Source organism: Lonchura striata, chromosome 1A (assembly GCF_050655825.1).
Source record: "Lonchura striata isolate lonStrDom1 chromosome 1A, ASM5065582v1, whole genome shotgun sequence".
Taxonomy (NCBI): domain Eukaryota; kingdom Metazoa; phylum Chordata; class Aves; order Passeriformes; family Estrildidae; genus Lonchura; species Lonchura striata.
The window spans coordinates 4,367,160-4,390,141 of record NC_140741.1 but is presented as its reverse complement, the minus strand read 5'-3'; the positions used below and the strand labels follow the sequence as shown (position 1 = coordinate 4,390,141).

The window sequence follows — 22,982 nt, the reverse complement described above, 5'->3', positions numbered from 1 at the left end:
TGCACACACCTCTGCCCCCTGGTCCTTTCATTTCCCAAACCTCCCTCGTGTTCCACACTGTCCCTGCCTCTCCCTGGTCAGCAGGTACTGGGACTCTGCCAGCAAGGACACCAGAGCAGCTCAGCTCTAATAAAAACAAACAAAGAAACCAAAACCAACCAACCAATCGACCAAACAGCAACAGAATAAACCAAATCAAACCAAACCAAAGATAATAATTTGAATTTCGAAGTCTTGCAGGAGGTAAAACCTGTTTCTGCAGTACTCTGCTGCACAAACTGATACAGGTAGTTTTTTGCTGTCATGCTCTTGCCCTTCCAAATCAGGTCCAGGTTTGGAATTGCTCATAGGATTTCTCTGGGCATCTTTCTAAGATTTTAGGTGATTAATAAATTTGGCCTGCTCTTGGCCTTGCTACTAAGGGGTTGCCACATTTCATGCCAGTGTTGGCTACATTTCCCTGATTACAAAAAGGGATTCTTACATCTCATATCATTAAAAGTTTAAGTGCTAGTGGTCTCTTCGGCTAAAGAGCCCACATTCATCACTTGCAGGGATTTAAACTTTCTACAAAAATACTTTAATATTTTTCATTTTATATTTTTGATTTGTTTTTTGAACAATTTTTTTATTTGCTGCTGAGGCTCTTCCTTAAGGAAATCTGTTTTCTTTTTTAAGTACTGTTTTTAATACCCTGAAGAACAAACCTACAGTAGCCCTATATAATAGATTTTAAATACTAATAGCAGTGCACTGGTAATGGTGTAGGCAAACATAATATCTTCTTTAAAATCCATTCACCAAAATTACCTTAATAAATAACATAATTACTCTGATACTAGACTAAAAGCAATGATATAATAAAACCTTACATATTTGCTGTTGGTTAAAACAATTATTTCAAAAAAATTACCATAAAAGATCTACAGTTGAAAATAAAAGTATATGGGATATACTGTTGAAGTCTTTCTGTAAGACTTCAACAATATATCCCATATATTTGTCTTAGAACAGACACTACTTTTTCCAAATTAAAAAAGCCAGTGTTTGATCTCTCAACGTATCCAGACATATTGCTCCCATAATAACTGACTGCCCAGAACTGTTCAGATCTGTTCTACCTCATTTATCCTTTGGCTAACACTTGTTTGCAGCAGCACCTGTAGCTGACCTTTCTCCAACAGCAAATATAAATCTTATACATTTGAAGGTTAGAAGTTCTTTGAGCTAAAGCTGCTGGCATCTAATGGCTCCATAAAGTAGTGAGGCATCAACACAGACACCTTGAAACAACCCACTGTGAGGGAGAGGAGCAATAATGGAAGGCACAGAAAATTCCATCTGTTCATGAACATTACTTCCTTCAGGAAGGAGCTGAAGACTTGGGAAGATTTAAAAAACCAAACATCAGTAGGTAGCTTAATATTCCATCAAGATCCAAAGTGTGTAGGCTTTATATTTTCAGAAGGCCAAGTCATATCCATGCAGATAAGTACATAGATAGATAGGAATATAGCATTCCTGCCTAAAGGACAACTTTGGCATCATGAACAACTCAGCCTCTGGTCAAAACATCAGGACATTTGCAAAGAACAGCTCTGTGAGAGAAACATCCTTGATGGTGGAGCAAGGTACAGTTAATAGGGCATTCTTTAGTGCTGATATCCTGAGAAGTTCAAAGAAATTTAAAAGACAAAAATGCTTATCGGTACATAAAAATGAACAGCCTATCCAAATAACTGAAGGAAAGGCCTGTGTGTCATCAGAAATGCTGCCTGCGTAATTTGATTTCATTGGGGAAGGCCTTTGCTCCATAACATGGCCATTATCCAGCAGCCAAAACATACACAATTACAAGTATAACCTTCCTCTTCTTATCTAATCTGGGTTTTCCAACCTCCTTTTAGCTTTGCAATTGAAACATCTTCCAAGTGACTGACTCTGCAGCCTCCTGCATGCTGAATGAAAACCCACCTCCCAGGAGGATGGCTTTTGTGTTTGTACCTTTGGGTGGACCCCTGCAAATCACAGACATTCAGGAAAGAAGTGACAGGTACTGATTTGAAAAGCTGCCCTCGAGGAGCAGCTGGGAGTTCACTGCATGGAGCATCCAAGAAAAATGAGGCAGAAAAGCATCCCAAGAGCAACAGCCAGAGATCAGTGAGGTAGGTGGGAGCAACTGCAGGGCATCTGCTGGCTCCTACCTGCTCCCATGGTGGGAATCCTGCACCGAGGCCTCGGGCATGTGTTGTACCTGCCATTCACACAAAAGCAAGGTGTGTTCCAAAGACTCCTTAGAGCTTCTTTCCTCTGCACTAGAGATGTTATCTATGCCACACGCTGCTCTAATAAATACCTTTGTTTAATGAATAATATGTAGGGGAAGATTCCATGATGCAGAAGGCTGATTAGAACAGCTACCAATCCACTGAAGAGTTTCAAAGTGATTTGTTTAACATTTTTCAACTTCAGCTGTGGATTTGTAATATTGTATTTTTTTGCCCCCTGTGGGAAGTACCTATTTTCCCTTTACTGTGGTTCTTTCTCACAGTGCAAGACCGTTTGTGCCCCAAGAGATGCCAGTGGAACAGAGATGGAGAGGAGAGAAGCCATACAAGGAAAGGTTCACATACTTAATGTGACCACTTCTCCAAGCACTTGCCAGTGCCCTCTACCCCTCAGGACAGAGGAAAGCATAACCCACCCCAAAATATTGCAAAATGAGAAGAAACATTTTGGGGAGGCCGGTTCTCAGTGTTTGAGGTGTATAATACATGATGGAGGAGATAATTAGGTGTCAACTGCTGTGCAAAGATCAAGGCCCTCAGAGCAGAACTGCAGAGACCAGGCACAGAGGATGGAAAAGTAGTTTATGGTGATCTGATGATTTAGTCCCATGATTTTCCAAAACTTTTGGTAGCAGGAGAACAAAACATCAATCCGGTCAGATTGCTAATTAATTTTAGGAAAATCACCAGATTGTGTGATGGAATTCCAGACTAGAAATAGCTTTTATACGAATATGCTGACCTTTTCTTTCACAGGGAGTTCCTCAAAGACACCCTAGAAGGTGTTCAAATTTAGTCTTCCCTACACCAAAAACCTGACTTGTTGTCTTTTTAGATCAGACGATGACAAGTGTTCTAGGAGTCACAGAGGACAGAGGAATAATTTATGAGGTTTATAAACAAATCCCTATCCATTGTGTCCTAGAAAAGCAAACCATTGCTCTCAAGCTGTCTTTTAGGGGTTTTTGGTGGGTTGCAGCTATGCTCACTCAGCTCTCTTAAGACATTTTCTCTTACATAAGCAGAGCTTGGAGTGTGCTCACAGCTTTGCTCAGCAGCCTTTCATTTCCCCACTGTGCTACAAACTGCTGCTTTGCTGCTGCTTCCTCTGGTTTACCCCAGTACCCAAATATCTCTCTCGCTTGGCCAGATTCAATTTCTCCCTAAGGGAAGGAGTAGCCTTTATTTTTTCAGAGACCACTTTACACACCTACTCTCCTCTTGCAGGGAGAAAACCTGCAAAGCAAGCACAATCAGAATACATGCTGTCTGTCACACAAAACTGTCACTCTTAGCCAGCAGATGCAATAATATTTGTTACTCACTGATCACCACGGGATCCGGTGGCATGACTTGACTTTCCAGCCTTTGCTTGTGGCAGCTTCCAGGACCAGCACGAGCACAGAAACTCACTCTCCAGTCTTGTTAATACCCATAGGCAGCCAGAGGGGAGTTTGCAGAGGGGATCAGCCACCAAGGCTACAGGGCAGGAACAACTGATATGCTAGAGATGAAGAGAAAAAGAGAGGACATCATCAGATCCTCCCACAAGCTAGACTTAATGCATCTGAAGAGGAATTTGCAGCATCCCAAACTTGGAAAAAGGGCATTTCTAAAGAAAGCCACTTGCTTTGACAGCATTTTAGGAGTGGTGGGTGTTAGATTCAGTGTTGAGACATTGGATTTGTCAAAAGATTGGGAAGATGCTTCAGCCAAGAAGCCCCAAATATCTGTTGGGAACAGACTCCTTTCCCAGATCTGATGGAAGATATCAAAGGAGTCAACTTGAAAATGGTTATCACTGTATCTGCTGCCAGTAAAAGTTCTGAGAGTGTGCTATGAAACTAAAACTAAACTTACTCTATTAGACCTTATTTTCTGTCACAGTAGGCATCAGATAGGGCTGCAGAATCACACAACAGCACAATCCGCATTTTTTCAGAAGGTTCCATAAATGTATAGTCAGTCATTGTGTATGTATGTGCTACGCATGCCAAAATAATTGTCAGCAAAATCCTGATGACTGAAGAAGTAAAGAACAATCACTTCCTTGTTCTGCTAGCAGTTCAGGAATTCAGTACTTAACATTTTCCCAGAAAGCACCTTCATTTAACTTATGCTGTACTTGTGCACGAGAAAATAATTGTTACACAGGAATCCACATCTCAGCTATAATGTGGAGGTCTCTGGAGCACCACCATGATCACTGCAAAGTGGGTAGAGGCTCTGCCACTTGTAAAGCACTGTGTTGTCTGATGACCAGAGTAGTCAGGAATTGCCTCATCTGTCGTCCCCATAAAAAAAACCAAACAAAAAAAAAAAAAAACAAAAAACAAACCAACAAAAAAAAAAAAACCACAAAAACACAAACAACAAAAAACCACCAAAACATTGTCCATAAAAATATCTTTCTGCCATGGGGAAAAGGTTCTTGCTCATCCCCAGCAGTGCAGTTTCTGCAAGGTGCCCTTGAAGGAGCAGTAAGACAGGCAAGGTCAGCACCAGCTGAAGAGAAGCCCCTGAAGCAGCCAGGCAAAAGCTGCCCAGTTCCCTGGGATGGTGTTTGATGACAAAGGGACACTGAAGGATAAAGCCTATGGATTCTTGCAGGAAAAGTCTTCACACAACAGTACTAGCTCCACAAGCTGTTGCTTCTCAAAATTTATTTATCCTGAGCAGGAACATTATTAATGCAGGCAGTGAGCTCCTGGGACTACCAAAGTGCTGGCACCTTCTGCCTCTGTGCTCATTTAATCCACTGTGCCTCCCATGGGTGTGCAGCTTTCCACAGGAGGGTTTGTGGCTGTATTTTTAAAAATGCAATTAACTGTCTACAGGCCCAGAGCAAGAAACCCTGTAACTAAATGAAGACCATTCATTCCAGGAAGTGCACACACCCAAAATTATCTGGAACCAGGGGCTTTGTGAATTCCACTCACCTTGTTAACTTTTCCCCCCAAAACCAAAAAATTAATTAAGAAAGTAAAGCAAAAAAGCCTCAGCAGCACACAGCCACGCTGCAGAAAATTATTCCTCACTCAGCAAAAAAAGTAAAGTGAGTAAAACAATGCAAGTAATTTATATAATTCCACTTGCTTTTCAAAGGCTGTGTTAGCATGCTACAATTACTCATTTTTAACTGAGTCTCACTGCTGGTATGGATTCTGTGAACTGTCTGGCTCAGGCACCGCTGGCCCCTGATATCCTCCCCAACCCTGCAGAGACCCTTCACAAAATCTCACTACAATGTGTATAACTTTAGTAATAAAGGAATTGCTTATCCACAATGGCATCAGAGCTGGAACAATCCTGTGTGGAAAAACACTGACTCAGCTCTCACAACATCCAAAGTTGGCATTTTCTAGCAGATGGCCACAAAACATGGAGACACGAGGTGCAGTTTGTACTCCCAGAACTTCCTCAACTTACCATACTGTGAGCATCCAGGTATCAGTATTAGCCCCTACGACAGGGATAAAAGTAGGGAAGAACAAAACACTTGAACAAAGAGGAAAATGGCCTTGAAAAACCTTTATCTTGTCATATATTCGTTAAGTCATGCAGGTACAATTAGGTACACCTCTGGGCAAGCACAGGACCCAGAGGATTGTCAAATCCTGCCAAATCTCAGTGAAACCAACAGTGAAGAACATACACACCCTTTTGAGCCCATTTTCACTTCTGAAACAGTGTTAAATAGTCCCTCTGTAAACAAAAGTTCTCTTTTCCTGAATTACCTGGGCAGCAGATCACAACCTGTGTTATGATTCGAAGGGTAGCAGATATTTAACTTTCCTCCACACAGCAGTCTTGCATTTCACTCACGGGTATTTCTGCTCCTTCATCTGGACTTTGGGTGAGCACCTTCTAATGAGCTCCTCTGCTAATGCTTTGCAGTTGTCAGGCACACATGAAAGAACCGATCAAAATATTGGATTTCTTCTTGAGCTTTGACTGATGTTTTTCTTAATTAGAGCATTCTTTTGTTTTTTAATTCCTTTTTCCAAACGTCAAAGCTGGTTGCTTCAAAGGATCATTTCAGTCACCCCTGCAAGAAGAGAGAAAATTGTTAGAAAGATTAAAGGGAGCTTGAGAGAGGGAGGTGCAGACTGACAGCACAGAACAAAATATTTAATGAATGCCTGATCCTACTGCCCCCACAGTGAATTCACAGAGGAAACTGAGAGAACAAATAAGATTTTTGCATATTAGACAAAATCATGACAATATATCAGAATAGTAAATGCAACTTTTGCGACATTCATGAGAGATCTTTTGTGAAGCACCTCTACTCCGGTAAGGCAGATCCTGGCGGTTCCCTACACAGTATCAGTTTTGCTGATACTTATTCCAGCTCCAGAAGAGCTTCAGAAAAGCCAATTTTAATTCTTAACTCTCAGTTCTTTTCTTCTTTTTCACAGCAAATTAACTTAAGCAGGATAGGCCTTAAATCACAACACCTCATTTTCTGAATGCACACCACAAAATGGATTAAAGCTTTCGGATAGAAATGTACTGTTTGACATATTTCTAATATTTTCATGCTCTGCAAGTTGCTCCAGTGGGTTTCTGTTGCAGTGCATATTGACAGAGAAATGTGAACGTGTAGAAGAATTCAGAAGAATGAAGTCCAGCTGCATTATTGTGCACATATAAAAAATATTAATCTTGCTTCATCCTAGGCTATAGTGAATACCTGTTGGCTGTTTTTGACAGCCAGAGCTGTGGACCTGATGTTTCAAACAGTCTGTAAATACATACCTACTGACTTCAGTGGGACTGTGCATTGGAATAAGGATATCTTTACACAGCACTGCACCATTCCATGCAGCCATATCCAGCAAGGAAAATTCACACCAGCTTCCTCAAGCATTCAGCTTAAGCTGCTTCCCTAATTGGAGTAATGCTTATGCTGCCTATGCAGCAAGTAAGTAACAGAGGCTGCATTTTCCAGTAGGGAAGGGATGACTCAAAAAACTGACTTTTTGTGCCACAAGCAGCCAATTTGATTAAACTTTCCTAAAAATGATCAGCTTAAGTGCTGTGAAGGACCAGGAAATTTTAAGGCACTAAACAGACCCAGACAGCTCCTCATTCTTGCAGGAAAAACCTACCCACTTCTAAAAATCTTCTTAGAACAACATACCTGCATTGTATGACACAAATCTAAGAACCATGGATATTTCCAGTCTAAGTCTGGTGTTTTCCAAATACACAGACTTCAGGAAAAGACAAATTCAATGGCAAAAATTGAAAGACTCAAAGATCATGGTCTTTCAACCTTCCCCTTTCCAAGCCAGCAGTTTCTCTGCCCGTGACCACATTTCAAAGAAGCCAAAACAGGGCATGAAATGTGTGACTTCAGGACTGCAAAGCCTGTCCTCATTCCATCACAAAAAGTTAAGCATTGGAGCACACCTGATAGGGACCTAACAATCTCCAGCAGAAAAGACCTCTGCTACTGAATGGATAATTAACCTAGTAGCAAGTAGTTCTACAGAATGCATTGACTGGAAGTTGGAAAATTCATAGCTAGACAAAAGACATCTCTTTTTTTGAGGTGTCACACCATTAAAATGGTGACCAATGAGGGAACTGCTACACTAGCATCACCTCCCAGGTCCAGCTCTGCAGTGACCTAAACACACTCCAGCCCCAGACACACAGCTCGTGTTTGGCTTAGTTACCTCTTTGGATGCATTACATATGTGTGCATACAGGCAGCTACCCAAAAATGCCATGTGAGCCTTGCAAGACTCTAGCCACGAAATACATGGACTAGACAAAGCAATAAACCCCATAACCATCCTTGCCTTATTTCCTTGCTCTCTCTTGTGCTTTAGCTGGGATCAGGGATCTCCTATTCAAACAGTTTCTTTTGACCGTTTCTTCTTCTTTTTCATGTGAGTATTCAGGTCCTCCAGCAAGATCAGTGGCAAAAGCCTCAACCCAGGGAATTTTTATTTTGTTCAATTTACTGCCTATTGACACAAATTCCTGATTGTTAATTGAGGTGAATAATTTGAGGGGGAAGAATGCAAATACTACAGATCTTTTCATCTTTCTGAGGACAGGCATTGTAGAAATCTGAACATAAATTTATTACACATTCCACACCTTGCTGCTGTCAGCTAGTTCACCTAATGTTCTAATACCTGCTGCAGACTTTGCACCTTAGCTCTGTAACACACACAAGCAAGAACATCATACCGATATAAACTACTCATTAAACCTTGGCATAAAAAATACAAACTTTGCTCCAAGATTAGTGTAACTACAATGGATACTAGTATGTCTGGAAGCCCAACAGGGCTTTGTCCAGGGCCCGAGGGGGTGGTGAACACTGTTCATTTGATAAGCAAGAGCCTTTCCCCTTCTGGGGAGTAAAATGATGCACTGAGGGGTGCAGCTCTCCTGGAGCTTCCTCCATGTACTGTGGCATTAACTGGGATCTCGCCTCGTCCCATCACTTGCAATTCCTTAACCCTCCCTTTGAATTCTGCAGGGCTTTTTCTCTTATTTCACCAAACCCTCTCCCTCTTCAGCAATCTACACAAGTCCCTACAAACATACTAAAAATGCAAAATATTTTCTTGCATTTACAATTTCAAGCAAAGAAGCTGAAGAGAGCAGCTATGGTGTTCCATTTAATTTATTTTCAGGCAGTTCTGGGCGAAAGTCGAAGACCGATTCCTGACTGGAATTCCTAACATATGTCTAATCTCTTTGGCCTCAGAAAGAGTTGTGTAGAATGTACAGGATAGTTTGCTAGTTTTTTTCTTCTGCTAGTCTGAGGTTATGATCCTCATCACAAACTGAAAAAAATTCACATGGAAGAAGCTGATTAGATTATTGAAGTATTAGCTGTGGATGTGAAAAAAAAGGCCTCTTGCTGCTAAAAATTAGGCTTCAAGACCTTAAGCCATCTGCAGCCTGGGTGGAAATTCTGCTGATATCACAATGAAATAATAATTTGCTCCATATCTACCTGCTTTTCTCTTTCTTAAAGAAGGAGACAAGTAAACAGTGAGGGCAGTGGGCTTCAGAAATAATTTTCTAACACAAATAAATAAATACATAAATAAATATTCATGCTTGAAAAGTCAAATGTAACAGAAGAGAAAGCAATTAAGGTGTTTGTCCTTAGCCTCCCCCACAGCAAAGAAGGCAGAAACCAGAAACACTGCTGCATTTTTTTACTTGGCAGGTCCATATGGCCAAGTGACAATCCTAAATCTCTGCCATACTTACTAGTTCTTCACATGTGCCAGGTTTTGCTTTTTGCTCTATTCACAGACACTCTATGAGGCAGCCCTCTTTCAGACAGATTTGCAGATGAAAGAAACAGGATATATATTTTTAAGAGACCTCCATCACTTCATGCAGGGGTCCTCCAAACTCTTCTAAGTCAATGCATTCTTCACCTAAGCTGTTTCTCATTAGATTATGCAAAAAAACCCCAAACTGAGAAAAGCAAAGAAGATATACGATCATGAATGGGAATACTGATATTGACCTGCTTGCAGAGTTGAACTGTTCATGCCTTAGGATGCAGATATGACTTGAAGACATGCCTCCTTACCTGAAAAGAGGCAAGTTTGAGATAAATGAAATCTAGATAGCAATAAAAATACTGCCTGATACAAAACCTTCAAAAATTCCAAAAGAAAGGACTACCTTTTCCAAAATGAAGAAAGTCTTATGCTCCCTGTTTGAAATTAAAATCATAAAAGATACATGTTTCATACAATGAGCTCTCCAAAAGGAATGTCATACACTTTACACAATCTTTCCTTTTATTGTCTACTTGTATCTTTGACTCAAACCTGCATTCTGGAAAATTTCATTACAAGGAAGTAAAAAATTACATTGGTTACTTGTTATTAATTCTTTTTTCCATATTCTCGTCTCCTATTAAAGGATTTAGGAGTAACTCAGCAATGTAAAACCCAGGTACAAATCTTTGTATCAACACCCAGTAAAGACAAGGCTGCAAAAACTGCAGAAGGGATTTGGTGAGCAGTTATGAACCACAGATTCAGTGCTCTACATTGAATTCAGTTTGTGAAATATTTGGAAGCCAGAAGGGAAAAAAACCCCAAAAAACCACAGAGTCAGGGAGGATTACTTTGGAATGCAATGCAGTAACTGTGATTATCAACCTATTTTCAATTATAAATTCCTTAAGATGTTTCATATTTCTTGTCCTATTTACAAGAGAGCAGTTATCATGCTCTTAGGTATCAACAATACCTAAATGATAAGCATGAAATGACAGCAATTAGTAAAGAGTGAAAATTGGAATAACAACTGTGATCACAAAGAAATAAAAAATGAAATAATTGTAGCTAGGCTGTCAGGGACAATTCAAAGACAAGCATGTCTCCCATGTAAAATGTCAACATGTTTTAAAAGGGAGGAGTTTTAACACACTGTGAAATTGAAACTATTAAACAGATTAACTTTTCACAGTAATGTATAATGGCTGAGGAAAAACAACTCTGATAGGCCTTAGTTTGGCAGGGTGAATAGGGATGCCTTTTTGCATATACTCATCAATACTTATATCATGAAGGTTTGTGAACTGCACTCTGTGATCCAAACCTGTATTCATCTGGCTGCTATTCCAACACACCTAAAAATTACACTCATGGAGACTGTGACTTATAATAAAACTATTAAATACCTTGATTTGTGTCACAAAAATAATGGTTATAACAAATTCATATTATTGATGATAAATTCCCATGCCATTCATTTATTAATAGAAATATATAATTATGGATCCAGTGCATTTCAGAATAGTTGCATTAAAAGCAAACTGCTACATCTGTTTTATGAGTGACCTGCATGCAATAAATGCAGTTTTTTTCTTTTTTTTTAAAAACCCAACTTTCTATAAATGCCTTTTTCCTTTCAGACTGATTTTTCTAATCATTATTGCTGACCAAGCACATTCTGAAAACTCCTAAATAAAGCACAAAGGCACCCTGCACCCTGACAATAGACACCTATAGGTACCTGATAAATTCCACGTGATTATCTAGTCTGTTCCTTGCATTCATTATTGCTGATTTGCACTGGAGATTTCCAGATGTCCAAAGTCAGACTGCTGAAGAAAGCAGAGATTTTATCCACTTTTCTTTAAAAAAAAAAAAAAAAAGAAGAAAAAAAAAAAGCAAACAAAAATTAAGTCTTGTAACAGGCATTCATGAATAATTCAAGTTTACTGCCTTGGCTGAAATTCAGATGATTTCGGAATGGGCAGCCTGCCTCCATCCCACAGAATGATGATGCCATTTTCTGCAAACCCACTCCTTGACTTACCTAGCCCTACCCTTGCATTGCCTTCCATACACATCTCCTGCCTTGATCTGCCTCCTCCTTTCTTCCCATGCTTTGCCTTCCTTCCCCTTGCCTTGCTTTGTCTTTCCCAGCCCTCCTCTCCCCTCGCCTCCCTTGCCTTGTTGCCCATTCCCTGCCTTGCCTGGCCCTCGCTGCACTCACCTGCCCTGCCCAGCCTCACCTGCCATCTCTAGGCCTTCTCCAGAAAGAAACCCACTTGTGCTCCCCCCACAGCCTTCCCTACTGTAATAGATGTCATGGAATAATTCGTGCTAATGTAAAAAATATACATATACGCAATAAATGGCGCTTGTATGAAAAATTCTTGAAGTTTTAAATCACAAGCTGCAGCCGAGGAGAGGTTGTGAAACCACAGATGGCAGCAAGCAGAAAGACCTAATTTAAAAACAAAAAGCATGTGCGGGGATGGGCCCTTTCTTGGACCATCCAGGAGACACCCAGCGATGAACATGCGGGAGATGTCTACGATCAAGGTAGGCAGAGTTGTCAGGAGCATGTCAGGAACACGCATCCCCATACCAGCTTCCCATAGCTCAACCTCTGCATTCATCGCTTCCCAGAAACAACTTTGTCCAGCCCAGCACAGAGAAAAGGAGATCCGTGAATACGTGAAGCAACAAAAAGGAGAACCTCTGCCCAGAAGAAAAAAAACCTGTGTAAAACTGACCGGACAGAGACAGCATTCCTGAGCAGAGGGGATGGATCAGATTCTGGATCAGGATTGGCACCCACCCAGCGCCGACCCCAGGCTCAGCACTGTCCCTGGGATTGTGGCTATCTGCGACCAGACCTCGGCCACGAGATAAAATCTATTTTATTCATTGTTAATTCGGCTTGATCATTTTTACCTATAACACTACTGCTCCTTCCGCTTGCCTGGAGCTGCCTGCGCTTGGACTGCAGTGCCGGGCCTGCAAAGCACAGCAAAGCACAGCAAAGCACAGCAGAGCACAGCAGAGCACAGCAGAGCACAGCAGAGCACAGCAGAGCACAGCAGAGCACAGCAGAGCACAGCAGAGCACAGCAGAGCACAGCAGAGCACAGCAGAGCACAGCAGAGCACAGCAGAGCACAGCAAAGCACAGCAAAGCACAGCAGAGCACAGCAGAGCACAGCAGAGCACAGCAGAGCACAGCAGAGCACAGCAAAGCACAGCAAAGCACAGCAGCTGTGGACAGGACAGGGCAAGGGAGACCTAGGCAAGGGAAGGCAAAGCAAGGTAGCAAGGAAAAAACAGGCAATGGTACTGAAGGCCAGGTACTGACTCAGAGTCATTTAATGATGAGGTACCATGGGCAGGTTAACTACAGCAAGAGATGTCTTATAGCTCCTCTCTTTGGTTGTGCACATTGTGCGGTCTTAGTGGGTTTCATGGCTTTTCCTAAAAGGCACTTCTATGGGCTAGAGCTGTCGAGGTGGGAAGGCAAAAGCCAAGCTGTTGAGCTTTTTGTCCTGGTACCTTTACAGTCGGAGCAGCCTCAGGCGCTGTTCAGTTTAGACCCTGTGAGACTAAAGGATGCTGATGAGATACACAGAGCTGAGAAGGCAAGTGCAGGTGCCAGGGGTGTGCTGCTAGCTCTTTGGGTGCAGCTGAAGCTGTAAGCAGCAAGAGCTTTCTCAGCTGGCACTTTTGTGAGCTCTGCCTGTGCCTGATGTTTTCAAGTTTGTAGCCAGACTCTGCGAGAGCGAAAAGATTTCCCAGAGCAAAGCAGTTCGTGCCGCCGCTTGAGCGCGGCGCAAACAGGAGTCAGTCCGTGGAAGGGGAAGATGGGCGGAATTTGGTCCCGACACGGCTGATTGGAGAGCAGGGACATTTTCAGCGCACGGAGGCTGTTTCCGAGCTGGGCTCGGAGCGTTCTCTTCTCTGGCGAGGAGACATCGCCGTCCCGTGGCGGCTCTGGCGGGGAAAAGGAGCGCTCCCGCATCCCGGCTCTCGGGGGCTGCCTCCCGCAGCACGGGCTCCCGCATGCTGCAGGGCAGGAAGGGGAGCCCTTGCCATGCTGGCCGTGCAGTTTGGAGGCTGCAAAAGAAAATGCAGCTTTTCCAGCAAGGCCCCCTCCTTGCACAAGCTGTTCTGCGGGAGCAGCTGCTCAGCAGGTAACTCCCAGCTTGTGAGCTGCATCCTTTCGCTCTGTGTACCACGCCGCACGCTCAGCAGATCTTGAGCCCCTTGCAAACATCCAGCAGCTGCTTGCAAAGAGAAAGTCCAACAACAAAAAGCCAGTGCAAAAGCCAGCCAGTGCTGGTGTCCATTCTTCCCTTGCAGGCTGTAAGCCAGACCAAACTGCACTTTCCTTCTCAGCATCATCCCCTTCTCTCAGGCTGGCAGAGTCCACTGCTAAAGCTCTGTGTTTCCACTGAGGACTGCAGATCCATCAGTCACAAAAGCAGCTCCCAAACTATCCAAATGCTTCAGAAGGGAGTGCTGACAGCTCTCTCACATTCTCTCATCCACAAGTCTCACACTGCATTCATCATATTAATAGAGCAGTCCACAAGCTGGAAAAATAATCCTTGAGAACAACACCAAATACATATTCTTGACCTGCACAGCTGAGATCTGGCAAAATCCCAGCCTCCTTGTTCTCCTCACAAACCCAAGAGAACAGTCACAGGTTCCAAACAATTCCTAATACAAATACATGAGAGGCATAAAGTCTGAGACTCCTTCAAAAGTGACTGAAAAAAAGCTTTCTCCCTGTTAGATTTATAATTTGGAAAGGCATTACAAAATTCCTTTCTCTCCAATAAATTCCACATCATATTTTAGCTTTCTGATTGATCCATAGGGAGAATCCCTGTTGTCTAAATGCTATGCCTGAGCTCAAACACTGTTTTCCAAACATGATGTGGTGAGTGGAGAGTTGTGGGAAACACCCATTGAAAAACAACCTGTAAAATTTTGCACAGATGAGATGCATATAAAAGAACCATAGAATGGTTTGGGTTAGAAAGGACCTTTAAGATCACCTTGTTCCACTAGATCAGGTTGCTCAGAGCCCCATCCAACCTGGCCTTGAACACTTCCAGGGATGGGGCAGCCACAGCTGCTCTGGGAAACCTCACATGGGAGAATTTAATCCCAATACTCAAACTTACTCTCTGTCAGTTTGAAGCCATTCTCCCTTGTCTTGTCACTCCAGGCCCTTGTAAATACTCTCTCTTCATTTATCCTGTAGGACATCTTCAGGTACTGGAAGGCCATAATTAGGTCACCCCAAAGCTTCTCAAGGCTCCTCCAGCATTTCTTGCTAGCAAATGCTTGAGAAAAAGGAAGGTTTAGATTAACACTTTTTGCTCTGACAACTCTCAGCCATATTTTTGTCCCAAACCTAGTTTTTTTTATCAATGTGTTTAATCCTTTCACCCATCTTTTTAACTAAAGGGTTCAAGCAGAGGATATTTATTTCTCAAGGACTTAAACAAGATTCTGAGCAATGCTGGAATTATTTTGCCCAGAAGGCAAAGTAATGTTGCTCAGGATGGCCCTTAAAATAACTCAAACTCCAGAATTCATAGTGTAGCTCACTAACCTCCAATAATTATCTTGGGAGACTGCAGCATGTCCTGCTATTACAGAGCAACACCAAGAGGGATCTGCATCCCAGTTTCAGCTGGGATGGAGGGAGTTTTCTTCCCAGGAGCTGAGGCAGTGCTGGGGTTTGGATTTAGAATGGGAACAACATTGATAACACATGGATGCCTTGGTTGTTGCTAGGTAGTGCTTACCCTAAATCAAGGATTTCCTGGTTTCCCATGGTCTGTCAGTGAGCAGGGTGTACAAAAAACGGACAAGATGAACCAAACTGGCCAAAGGGATATTCCATAGCAGCTTATAAACTGGGAGTTGGCTGTGAGCTGCTCAAGAATGGGCTGGGCATCACTCAGTGGGGAGTGGTGTTTATTTCTCTCTTAGGTTTTATTCCTTTCTCTTATTTTCCTTAATATAGTAATTCTTTTTATATTTTACTTTGCTCTACCTATTAAGCTGTTCTTACTTTTGCCTTTTCTTCCCCCCCTTTTTCTTTTCTTATTTTTCTCACCTCACCCCAGCAGATCAGCATGGGGGAAGTAAGTAACTGGTACTTAGTTGCTGTTGCCACAAGAATCAGCTGAGCAGTTCTCCTAACTCTGTCTTCCTCTTGGCATTCCTGAAAGGACCAGTGTGGAAGCCTGCATGCAAACATGTTGACATTTCAGTTTTGCTTTCTCATTGAACCAAGTAATATATATATTTTACCTGGTGTATAATTATGACATTCAGAATTCCCTTTGCACCAATCTTGTGTTTCTCTGCCATGACACGGATGATGTGGAAAATCCTAGCGCGTGGATTTGGAAGCCCCAGCTCTGATTCACACATTGCTCCAAGGCAGGAATGAATGTTCTTCTCTGCTGCAGCCTCTTGGTGGCAACAGCGTAAGGCAACACTTCTGAACGTCTACCAAAGGCCACATTTTCCTTTGCTGGCTAGAAATTCCCCCTGGCAGGTGTGGAAAGTGGCAGCATCTGGAAAAGTTTAACTTCCAGGGACCTCTGCCAGAGGGGTTGAAGAACTGCAGCAATTACTGAACCTCCTGTATTGTAAAGGGACTTCTATTTGACAAGTGGTCTTCATGTGACAAATAATTTTCCAGCACAGCAGGAGGTTAAATCTATTTTCAGCTAACTCAGCTTCTACACCACTTTCCTTGCACTTGTACAGGCATTTTCACAACTTTTTTTGCTGCCCCTTTAAAGAAAAGTGCATTCATGGAAGGTGACAACTTAGGGACTTCCGTTCCTGACAAGTTTTACCAGCCTATTCCTGGTGTGGCATTTGCATTTAGATGAAACAGTGAATTTCTGTTGAATTAGGATTGAACAGGAGGCATTACCAGCTTTTCTAAAGAAAAATGAACACTCAGGCAACTTTTCCTTCTGTGTTCCAGGGGCAATTTTTCCTTCTGTATTCCAGCGTATGGCAAACAGACATATAAATTGACTGCAAATCCAAAAAAAGAAGCTTAACAGAAAATATAAGCTGTAAATTTTCTTTTTATGTTTTTTCCAGAAACACACTAAGTTCATCATTTAGTCAGGAGTCAGCACCTCCTCATTCCTGTCACAACCAAGCCCATTCTAGGATTCTATGATCAAATTTTAAAATAACCTGATGCAGTCATTATATTCCACCTGTTCTAAGTCTTAGGAAAGTTTAAAAAATAAGAATAAATTTCTCACACTTCTGCAGCTCAAATTCCTATTGCTTAAACTTGCATAATATAACATGGAAGACCCTTTTTTAAAAGTTAAATAAAAATAATTAAAATTATGATAAAGCAATAATTTCACTGTAACATTAAATATACTTTCCTGCAGTGAGAATGATTCATCTGTTCTGTAATTTTTTTTTCTTTTTCAGTAGTTTGTTCTATCACTAAATTAGACCTACAGCTTAGAGCCTGTAATGCACTGTGAGGCAAATCTGGGCCGTTGAAAGCAAGATTTATATGCTTAATAATTAGATATCTCTCTTCTTGCTTTAATTTGGTTTAGGAGACAACTCATATTTTGGTGTCAGAGTAATTGAATCATTACTTCTATTTTAGAAAAAGCCAGTTCTTGCAAAGGAACACACTGATCATAAGGGTGGCACGGTGTCTATCCAGGGGGTTATTTTTACTTGCTAATTCCACGTCCCAGTGAAGCTCTGCCTTTACACCAAGGACACAATAGCAACACACGGATCCCACCTACTGCTATTGCATCATGTGTCACCTCACCTGTTCCTTCTCTTTTGGGCACCAAGAAGCCCCAGCAGCACTGAAAATGCACCAGGTCTCCCAGCAAAAATGAATTTGGCACAGCGGTCCCACCATGGCTTGGGCTCAGCCAAATGAACCATGGAGCTGCCAAAAGAAAACAGAGTGGGGGTATGGGAGCAATGTTCCACCAGAAAAGATGGCTGGGACTCCAGACGAGGTCCATATAGACAGGAACAGGAGATGAGGGTGGGGGAAAAACCCATCAGTCATGTTTTTACAACAGTAAATTCCCTTCAGTATCTAAAGAACCAAGAAATTATCTCAGCTCTCGTGTCGTGGCTTAGGTTTCATCTCAGCTGGCAACTACATAGCTATGTGCTCATTCCCCCAGCAGTGGGGTCAGACAGAGAGTTGGAAGAGTAAAAGTGACAAAAAGATAAAGGCACTTCAATGGGCTAAGCAAAAGCTGTGGACAGAAGCAAAACAAAATGAGGAATTAATTCACCAGTTCCCATGGGCAGGCAGGTGTGCAGCCATCCCCAGGAGAGCAGGGCTCCATGCAAGCTGAAGAACATTAATAGAAAGAAGCACTGAAATGCTGAAATGGTGCTTTAGGAGCACAGAAACTCGGGAGAAGCAATACCAAAGACCATCAAATGTGTCTTTGAAGGGGAGGGTGTGTGAGAAACTCCTTCATGAGGTTTTTGGAGGGAAGTACTAAAGAGGTGCAAGATCTCACCGTGCAGAGAAAAGAGGAAAAGGAATAGGGAAGTGGTCATAGATAGGGTTTTTCCCCTAATTATTTTAAACAGAAAGCAATGTCAGCAGATTATATTTCTATCCCCTGGCTCAGGTCCCCTGTTACTTGCCACTGAAGCATCCTGGATTCCTCATGATCCATGCCAGCCCACTCTTGCACGCCTCTGTCTTGCTGCACCACAGCAGGTTACATTTCATCTGCCCAAAATATTCAGCTATCAGAGATGCCAAGGTTTCTGGCAGTCAACTGCAATTTCCCCCCGATCGCCTGACCTTCAGGTTTGTTTGTAATAGCAAAATCACAAGTGATTAATTCTTGATGAATTTATATTTGTTCATGAAAACAGAGACAGATTGGCTGGAGGTTGTGTCCTGAATCAGCTGAGCTAAAATCATCTGAACCAACAGGTCTATTTTCCTTCAGTCCTGGATGTTTTCCCCTGCCACGTAAATTCATGAAATGCTGATGCTACACTCTCCCTAAAGAAGAGCTTTCATAAGCATTTTTTGATTTGGAAAAACAACATTTTATTGGAATTAGTGTATATTCCCCATGCAGTGGGAATCACACCAGCATGGGGAATTTCCAGTTTGTTGAGTGGTATTAGTTAAATGCTTGATGTTTCCCAAGAATGTTTTCCACTTGAAAAGACAATTAATTTGTATCTGTTGTTCACATCTCTGAGTGTTTGCTTTGCACAACAGCAAAACATCTGCATTGCTCCAGGCCAAACAAATATGAATTACCAAAAGAATTGTAATTTACCCATTTATACAATTGCTGTCAACGGTTTGACAGCTGAAAAAGTTCCCTGCTTTTTAATTATCCCTGTAGTCAGTCTTTCCCAGCTGACTAATTGCTCCATAAATTATGGTTTTTCCATGAAGGTTCACACTGCTTGGAAAAGAGGGAGCACCGAATAGAGCTTGATTAGCCAAAAGGTAATAGCCAAGTGTTCCCCACGAGGACAATCAAATGAACTAAGTCAAAACGTGTCTTCTTTTCATCACTGATTGTACAAATATACCTTGACTCTGTGTGTGTGAACATAGAAAATCTGGGGCAGAATGTCCAATAAATACTAAAATCACATAGAACTGCTTGTGCTGCTTTGGAATGTGCAACTACTGTGGCTTCACAAATCAAATCTAAATTTAAATTGAAAAATAAACCTGCTCAGAGCAATGCTCTATATTTTTGCTTAGTATCTGGATGAGCTTTTAAGTCTAAGCTTAATCTGTGGGAAAATGCTGCAGTTTAAACATACCCCTTACAGCTGATTTGATATATGAAATCTATAAGAATATTAGGCTATCACCATATAAGAAATAAAAACTTCTTCCTGAACTGATGTAATTAAATTCCAGCCTTCTGTCAGGATAAAATGCAGACAGTAATTGTTCCTCCTCTATTAATTCTGCATTAATACTGGTACAAATGTTTTGGGAATATTACAAGCTGCTTTGCTGCCCACATTTCAAGAAAGTGAAAAAGTAGAAGACTGAGAAGAACAATCTGGGATTTGTTAAAGTATTACAAAAATTCTGCAGAGAGTCTTGAGGAGCTTGCATTTAAACACAGTGAGGCAGCAAGGGCACAATGATCGTAGGTCTCCAGATACTCCTGGGAAGGAAAACAAGTGCAAGTACAGCTTTCTGCAACCTAGCAGGGAGGCACAAGAAATCCAGGGACCTTTCTATGAACTCAGATGGCTTCAGAGCAGAAATGAGGTGCACACAGCTCCTCTACAGGAATCCTGTAGCTTCTAATATTAAAAATACAACAATTTTATTCCATCTCTTCTCTTCATGAATGGCTTTAGGCTATTTAACCTTACTTTTAGCCTGCTCTTTGCCACAACTCAAACCCAGTTTTCTCAGTAAGTGTGATCATGGCCACACAGCTCTGCTGACCCGAACTGGGGAAGTTTTGGTTCTGCTGGGAGAACATCTTATTTTTGATGGCTCCAGGGAAGGTGGGGGAAAAGCTCCCCATGATAAGGGATATTACAAGCCCCATAAAGCAGGACTGTCCAGTGGCCATTACAAGAGTTTCTCTGGTAGAGGTCCCAGATTCTGGGAACCATCCCAGCACTGGGTGCTGAGAACACTGAGGAGGCTACAACGTAGGTGTTAAAAAACCATTAAATTCATTTACCTCTCGGGCAGGCAGCAAATCAAAAACTCAAGGAGGGTGTGAACTATGCTGCTGAGGGAAGGAGAACACTGACCTGTTCTGGGAAGCCTCTACAAAGAATCTGGCCTTCCAGTGAGAAAATTTAATTGATTTGGCTCCTCAAACAGAGCCAAAATACTGACACAGCTCCTCCACCTCAGGTGACGCCAGTAAAAACATTTGTCCTCAGAATCACGGCTTCCCAAGATGAGGTGTGAGACCCTTTCTGTGACCCTGGAATAATTACTGAGTGAAATGACTGACATGGGCTTTGCAGGGCAGCAGCCTTGCTGGAAGCAGCAGAAACCCCCCCACAACCAGGTGAGCATTTTGCTCTCAGCTGCTGAGGCATCACAGCCAGCTCAACACTGGGGAAGGTGTCCTGTAAGCCTCTCAGGAAATTTTATCCCAGCATTGGCCAATGGCTTGGACAAAGCAATAATGTAATTTTCCTCCACTGGGTAATTGTCTCTTTAGAAAGACATAAGTAAGAATAATTCTAATAAAGTTTGTGGGACGATTGCAAAGAATGCAGTCTTACCCTTGGGAAATTGTTCAAGCTCTCTTAAAATATTAAGGGAGAGTACAAAGTATATAAAATTTAGAGAGAGTAAAGAGCCCAAGTTCTTACCTAGTCAGTTAATTCTGAAAAATGGGTTAGATTCATAAACTGGTTGAATCATAGCTCCCAAGACAGAGCATCTATAAGATATTTTTTACAAGTAAAAATTGTTTCCAAGTCATCCTGCCACTACAGTTATAAAAGAGAAACATTTCTACAAGCTTCCTTGTTGATCTACAGTCCCATATTTTGTACACAGCCTCCTGCTTATTAGATTTCTGATTTAATTGAAATGTATTAATTTATTTTTCAGTATTACCTGACAACACAGACAGGCAGGATTTACAGCATTGAGCATTCAGAAATCCCCAAAGGAGAGAAATCCAGGTCATCTGCTATTTACAGATACAGCAAAGAAACCCAAGAACTATAAAATGACCTGTAAAACTTTCTTTGCAGATTTCTGAGACAGAATAATATAGTCCTTCACTAAATCCAAAACTCCCTCTGTGCAGGGGGTGCAGAAGGAGTCAGGAAGGCTGGGACCACAAAGGGTGATGTAGTGTGCAGGCTGAGAGAGGCAGATTTTGCTACCAGCACTGGGAAAAGGGAAGATGCAACTTCCCTGTGGAACAAATTGTGAGGCTGGAAAAATGTCACTTGGCATAACTATGGCAACTATTTATTAATTGCTGTAAGGAGCAAAAAGGGTGTCCTGACTTCGTACATCTCAGCAAAACAATGACAGTGGAAATGGTGCAGGTCTGCTGGAGAAAATCCTACACCTGAATTTCAGGATGACAGTCAGGGACTGCCTTACTTCTCCTCAGACTTCTGTCCAAACAGCACACAGTGAAGAAGAGATTCAAGCACCTGTGTGGGAGGCTGTCTTATCACACAAGATAAAATGCAAATGGGTCTGGAAATGAAACCGAATCCTCTCCATCTCAGGTCTTGAGGCAGAAGAAAAAGTGAAGAATAAGGGGGGGCATGGGTGGAGGGGGGTGGGCAGGAAGAAGAGAGATGAATGTCAAGACTTTAAAGACTGTAAAACTTTATCCTCTTGAAAGTTGTCTCTTGGCTACAGAACAGCACATGTGGAGGTAGGGTGTGTAACCAGTAGCATCCACCCCTGTTTGTTAGAAACTAAGAACTTGGTGCTTGTCTGATCCTACCAGTCCATGGCAGGGGTAGAGATGATCTTTAAAGATCCCTTTCCACCCAGCCCATTCCATGATTCTCTTTGCCTGTGCTTACCACACATGTACAACACGAGGAGGACACTAAATACCTTCCTGTTCACAGAAAGCCAACAAAACAAGCCCTGGGATCCCTGACTGCTTTCAGAGGGCCCCTGAATCACATTTAGAGCCACTCTACTGGCTCTGTCACAAGGCCACTGTCACATATTTAGAACCACTTTCAGGGGGGAGAGTAGAAGACATGCTTCAGAAAGCTGTTGCTATGTGAATTCTGTTCCACAGCTTCTGTGAGAGAGAGAAAATTTCAGTCTCACAGAGTAACCTTGCAATAGCCAAAAGTAACTGAAAGCAAGTTGGATCTGGGGGTAATTTTGATTTCACTCATCTATATTGAGGCAACACCAAAAGAAGGCTTATACCATTGTTTTCTCTCCTTCTGCCAGCCCAATACAACCAAGGAAAAAAATCACAAAGGCTAAGTTGCCCTTTTAAAGAAGGAAACCCTGCCACTCACACACGTGCATTTTAGGACTCCTGCAGAACAAAGGCAGGTTGCTCCAATTTTCTGTGCCTACCACAGTCCCATGCAAGGTGATTTGTACTGGCAGAAGATGCTGGTGTTGGCAAATGCCCCCTTCAAAACTCTGCTTGCCCTGGCAAAGATCTCCACTGTTCTGCTGTGGGAACAGGGTGGCTGACACATGCTGAGAGCCGTGACAGGGCTTGCCACCTTGGAACAAAATCTGGACACTTTGCACCCAGTCTGCGCTCTAAACAGGTGAAAAGAAATAAAAGTACCTGGCTGAGCACAGCAGCCTTGTTTGGCTTCAGATCAGCAAAACTCATCCCATGTCCAGCATGGGAGGGCAGCATTTCCTCAGGA

General features: G+C 42.2%; 1 protein-coding gene across 5 annotated transcripts in view; it reads right to left on the bottom strand.

The window, feature by feature from the left end:
* The window catches only part of PRR5 (proline rich 5), a 110,745-nt gene extending 92,020 nt beyond the window's left edge, over positions 1–18,725 (bottom strand). For all 5 annotated transcript variants that reach the window (XM_085569707.1, XM_085569708.1, XM_085569711.1 and 2 more), the window contains exons 1-4: positions 14,753–18,725; positions 9,805–11,430; positions 6,026–6,336; positions 3,614–3,792 (exon numbers count right to left, since the gene is read on the bottom strand). In XM_085569707.1, the coding sequence (XP_085425833.1) occupies positions 3,614–3,638 (25 nt within the window). In that variant the 5' untranslated portion in view covers positions 3,639–3,792; positions 6,026–6,336; positions 9,805–11,430; positions 14,753–18,725. The remainder of the gene's footprint in view (positions 1–3,613; positions 3,793–6,025; positions 6,337–9,804; positions 11,431–14,752) is intronic.
* Between the last annotated feature and the right edge of the window lie 4,257 nt (positions 18,726–22,982).